The following is a 1,160-nucleotide window of genomic DNA, read 5'->3' as shown; positions in this document are numbered from 1 at the left end:
CATCCTGGGCTGCGGGCCGGGGTCTCGCGCGGCCCGTCGAGCCTGCCCTGTCCGGTACCCACAGGGACGTCCTCAAGCGGATCGACCAGTCGGAGTTTGAAGGGTTTGAATACACCCACCCGCTGCTCCTGTCCGCCGAGGAGTCCGCGTGAGGCGCCGCGTTCTCATCGTGGACGCGGGCAGACGGTGCGGGCCTGTCCCCGACCACCGCGCATGCATGCATGCCGGGCTGGGTGCTGGCGGCCCGGGCAGAACAGCCCCTCCATGCGGCCCGCGGCCGCCTGCACCAGAGGAACTTGCTTCTTGTGCCTGCGCCGCGGAGGCCGCGGTGCCCGTGTCCGAGGGAGAAAGTGTCCCCGACTTCAAAGATGCACACGTTCCACAGAAACAGAACTGCTCCGCCGGGAGAGCTAGCCTGTAACGTCCTGAGGAATAAAGTGTCCCGATGATGTTGAAGCTTCCCTCTGATGCCTTTTTTCCGCGGGTGGCACCCGCCCAGCGTCGCAGGCACGGCCCCACCCGGAGGAGGCGCGGGCCGGGGACGGGAGCGTAAGTGCCTGCGGGGATCCACTGCAATGGAGCATTTTTACAAATTCGGAACATTTTCTAAATCCTGGTAAGTTCCTGTTGTTAATATTTAACAAGTATTTTCATACCGAGCATGTCAGTAGCCCCTGTGGTCTGACGCCCAGGTCCCCCCTTCACCAGGTGGGCACCACTGGTCCCGGCCCAGGCATTAGACTGACCAGGAAAATTGGATCATAGAGGTTCTAAAACACGGCTCACCAAAGCACCCGTAGACCAAAAAACAATTTGAAAACTAAATCCGCACAAAATATACTTCTGGAAACGCTAAGCAGTGCCTGTGTGATGTCTCGTGTTATGTATCAGATTTTTGGAAAATATTTTTATCAGAAATGATGCTCAGAATTAGAAATTTTAAAAAGATATATGTATGATGGGTCCTAGCCTTAAAGTGAAACAATAAATCTAGAATACCCTCACACGTGCATCTCTGGGCACGGCTCACCCCCTACTTCCCATAACCTGCAGAGGGGGCATGTGTCACTCAGCCACCCTCTTAAGTGAAAAGCCAAACCCAAGGTTTTCTAGAACGAGGTAAATCGTGGGTTTGCAAGTCCCTGACATGTCAGGTGTGG

At 55.5% G+C, this 1,160-nt stretch overlaps 1 protein-coding gene across 1 annotated transcript in view; it reads left to right on the top strand.

Annotated features, from left to right (window-relative positions):
* Positions 1–461, top strand: part of PRKCZ (protein kinase C zeta) — a 93,451-nt gene extending 92,990 nt beyond the window's left edge. The window contains 2 exon segments of the mRNA XM_024760285.1: positions 1–10; positions 13–461. The exon segment at positions 1–10 is cut by the window's left edge and continues 51 nt beyond it. Coding sequence (XP_024616053.1) covers positions 1–10; positions 13–152 — 150 coding nt within the window. The 3' untranslated portion in view covers positions 153–461.
* The last annotated feature ends 699 nt before the right edge of the window (positions 462–1,160 follow it).

The sequence above is a fragment of the Neophocaena asiaeorientalis genome, unplaced genomic scaffold (assembly GCF_003031525.2).
Source record: "Neophocaena asiaeorientalis asiaeorientalis breed wild unplaced genomic scaffold, Neophocaena_asiaeorientalis_V1.1 scaffold489, whole genome shotgun sequence".
NCBI classification, from domain to species: Eukaryota; Metazoa; Chordata; class Mammalia; order Artiodactyla; family Phocoenidae; genus Neophocaena; species Neophocaena asiaeorientalis.
Note: the sequence above shows the minus strand (reverse complement) of the source record. Positions and strands in the feature narration are given on the sequence as shown.